At 38.5% G+C, this 3533-nt stretch overlaps 1 protein-coding gene across 1 annotated transcript; it reads left to right on the top strand.

Moving 5' to 3' along the window:
* Nucleotides 1-1707: 1707 nt before the first annotated feature.
* On the top strand, nt 1708-2124 carry LOC104102165 (putative zinc finger A20 and AN1 domain-containing stress-associated protein 8). Its single transcript, XM_070198671.1, has one exon. The coding sequence runs from the start codon at nt 1708-1710 to the stop codon at nt 2122-2124; it is 417 nt and encodes a 138-aa protein (XP_070054772.1).
* The last annotated feature ends 1409 nt before the right edge of the window (nt 2125-3533 follow it).

Below are 3533 nucleotides of genomic sequence, written 5' to 3'. Positions count from 1 at the left end.
TTGGAGTCGGGTCCGATAAATTCCTTAGATTTATGGTATCCAACCGGGGGATCGAGATCAACCCCGATAAGATCATAGCCATCGAATATATCACTGTTGTGGACAACGTGAATGCCATACAAAGATTAATCGGACGCATAGCCACCCTGGGGCGATTCATCTCGAGGTCTTCCGATAAGAGCCACCGATTCTTCTCACTATTGAAAAAGAAGAATGACTTCTCGTGGACCCCGGAGTGCCAATGGGCCTTGGAGGAGCTCAAACGATATCTATCGATCCCACCGCTTCTCCACACGCCGAAGATAGACGAGCAGTTATACCTGTACCTGGCAGTATTGGAGATAGCGGTAAGTGGATTTCTAGTCCGGGAAGAGAAAGGTACGCAATTTCCCATTTACTATGTTAGCGGGACTTTAGGCGAGGCCGAAACTAGATACCCTTACCTAGAGAAATTGGCGCTCGCTTTGCTAAGCACCTCTAAAAAGCTGAAACCGTATTTTCAATGTCACCCCATATGTGTTGTGACTACTTACCCAATGAGGAATGTAATACATATACCTGAGCTTTCGGGACGGTTGGCCAAATGGGTCGTGGAGATCAGCGGGTACGATATTAAATATTAGCCTCAGACCGCCATTAAATCTCAAATTTTGGCAGACTTTGTGGCCGACTTTATGCCGGCCCTAATACCCGAGGTCGAAAGAGAGTTATTGTTGAACTCGGAGACTTCTTCGGGGATCTGGACCCTCCTTACGGACGGCGCCTCGAATGCAAAAGGGTCCAGACTTGGCATCGTATTGAAGTCACCAATAGGCAATGTAGTTAGGCAATCTATTAGGACTATAAAATTGACTAATAACGAAGTCGAATATGAGGCCATGATTGCAGGTCTCGAACTAGCCAAAAGCTTGGGGGCGGAGGTGATCGAAGCTAAGTGTGACTTCCTCCCTGTGGTGAACCAAGTTAATGGGACGTTCGAGGTCAGAGAGGAACGAATGCAAAGGTACCTGGATAAGTTGCAGGTAACATTACATCGATTCAAAGAGTGAACTTTGCAACACGTACCTCGAAATCAAAATAGTGAGGCCGATGCCCTTGCTAACTTGGGGTCGTCGGTCGAGGACAATGAGTTCGAATAGGGGACAGTCGTACAACTCATGACTGTATGTGCCTGTCTCAGTTCCCCTGTATGTGCCTGTTTTCACTCATGTACAACCGAGATAAAAAAAGGTTTTGTATATGGAGTAAGTTTTATTGGTAACTGAAATGACTTTTACTAATTCATATTGATCACAAATTTTGTATGGAACAAAATCGTATATATTAGTCCTACATTATTCACTCATTAGGACCATCACATTGCCATTTTCATAGTGCTCTATGCTTAGATCATAGCTTACGTATTTAAGGTAAGTGATTTTTAATGATACAAAATTTACTCGCACTTGGTATTTTTTAATTGACCTCACTAACTATTTTCCTAATCTGTGTCGGGCAAGGATTTCCAAATATTAATATTCTCAAACAAAAACCAAACGAAAAGGGGAGAGGGATATTAAATTAGGAAAGTCCCAGTCCGATCTCAATTTGGATTACAAGCTTCTTCTATATAAAGTCAAACACAAGATCCGCTGCACTCATCAATTGAGAAGAGCTAACTACACTATTACTATCAGTGAAAGAAAATTTTCTTTTAACGGAAAAAGAATGACTTCTTGTGACAAAGCAGAAAACTCAAGTTTATGCGCAAGGGGTTGCGGCTTCTATGGTAACCCAAGCAATCACAACCTTTGTTCCCAATGCTATAAAGTTTTCTTGAAAGAAGAATTCGCCAAGAGTGCTATAGCTTTATCTGAAAAGTTATATTTTCTTACTGTTGATGATACTGTTAAAACTGGAAACGACGATGGTTTGACGATGAAGACGAAGACAGAAAGGTGCAATAGTTGTAAGAAGAAGGTGGGATTAGTAGGGTTTAGTTGTAAGTGTGGTGGAATATTTTGCAGGATTCATATGTACCCAGAGGAACTTACATGCACATTCAATTTCAAGTCTATGGGACGTGCACTTTTGGCTAAGGAAAATCCTCTTTGCAAAGCTGATAAACTTGAGTATAGGATCTAAGGCATTCAATTTTAAGTCTATTGCTTTTGTTTTGATTAATACCAAATAGTGTAAAGTTGCAGTTTCCGTTTGAGAATATTTTTATTAATGTCATATATACTATTTACGAGTACATGGTGAATGAAACTACAACGATATTCTCATTTTCCTGCATTAGTTTCTCTCTTTTTTTTGTGTGTGGGGGCATTTTATTTTAGGAAAAAACAATAATTAAAAATAAAATTGAAGAAGGCTTGAGACGGGAGAACGACTTTCCTTAAACAAGATATTACCCGTGTTCAAATTGGAAAAACGCAAATAATCTTTTTCAGGATACAACAAGCCAAGAATATACTTGTAGATTTTTCTATATCCACTTTGTTGAAAGTACTTGTATTTATAGAGCAACCATCAGACATTTTCAAAAAGATATGTTCTTTTCAAAAAAGACAAATTTGTTTATTCAAATATATTTAAAATTTAAAATTCAAATAAATTAGATTTTTAATTATAGAAATAAATAAAAATACAAAACATTTATTTTATGTCCAAGTCCAAGTCTTTGATGTGTATTTGCACAAAATATAAGAGTATGTGTTCTAAATTAAATACAGAAAAGAACAAGGACTTAAAAAGGCTCCAAAAGTGGCCTTTCACCACCAATTGATCCCACATACTTCCCCACATTTATAAAAAAGTATTCTTCATTTTACACAATACAGATTTCTTTTCCATCTCTCAATATATACTTGGCCATCCCAAATTTGATATATACACTACTTAAAAATTATCAAAAAGCGTCCAAAGAGTACCGACCGATATTGGTCGGAAAAAAATACCGGCCAAAATCGGTCGGAAACAAGTAAAATGGAAAAACAAAATCAAATACAAAACTATAAATAAGAATACCGACCACAATCTGTAACGACTCGACCGGTCGTTTTGCTTTTTAGAACCCCGTTCTCCTAAATAAGACTTCATGTACGTGTTTTTATTGTTTTATGACTTGCGGGGATGGTTAGTTCGGGATTTAGAAGGGTTCGGGTTGAAATCGGAACACTTGGTTCCTTAAGGTTGGCTAAAAAGGCTAAGTTTTACTTAGGTCAACGTTTTGAGTAAATGACCCCGAAATCGGGATTTGACGGTTCCAATAGGTTCGTATGATGATTTCGGACTTGGGCGCATGTTCGTATCGAGTTTTGGATGACCCGGGAGCATTTTGGCGCCTATTAGTGGAAGTTGGTTCTTTGAAGGTTTTGAAGTTGTTTATATTTGGTTTAGAATAGGTTTTGGTGATATCGAGGTTCAAGTGGAATTTCGAGACCGAGAATAGTTCCGTATGGTGATTTAAGACTTGCACGCAAAATTTGGTGTCATTCCGAGTAGTTTAAGTATGTTTCGGCGCGTTGGGAGTAAGTTAGAAGAACTTG

This window comes from Nicotiana tomentosiformis, chromosome 3, assembly GCF_000390325.3.
Source record: "Nicotiana tomentosiformis chromosome 3, ASM39032v3, whole genome shotgun sequence".
In the NCBI taxonomy this organism is placed as follows: domain Eukaryota; kingdom Viridiplantae; phylum Streptophyta; class Magnoliopsida; order Solanales; family Solanaceae; genus Nicotiana; species Nicotiana tomentosiformis.
This window is presented reverse-complemented; position numbering and strand designations above follow the sequence as displayed.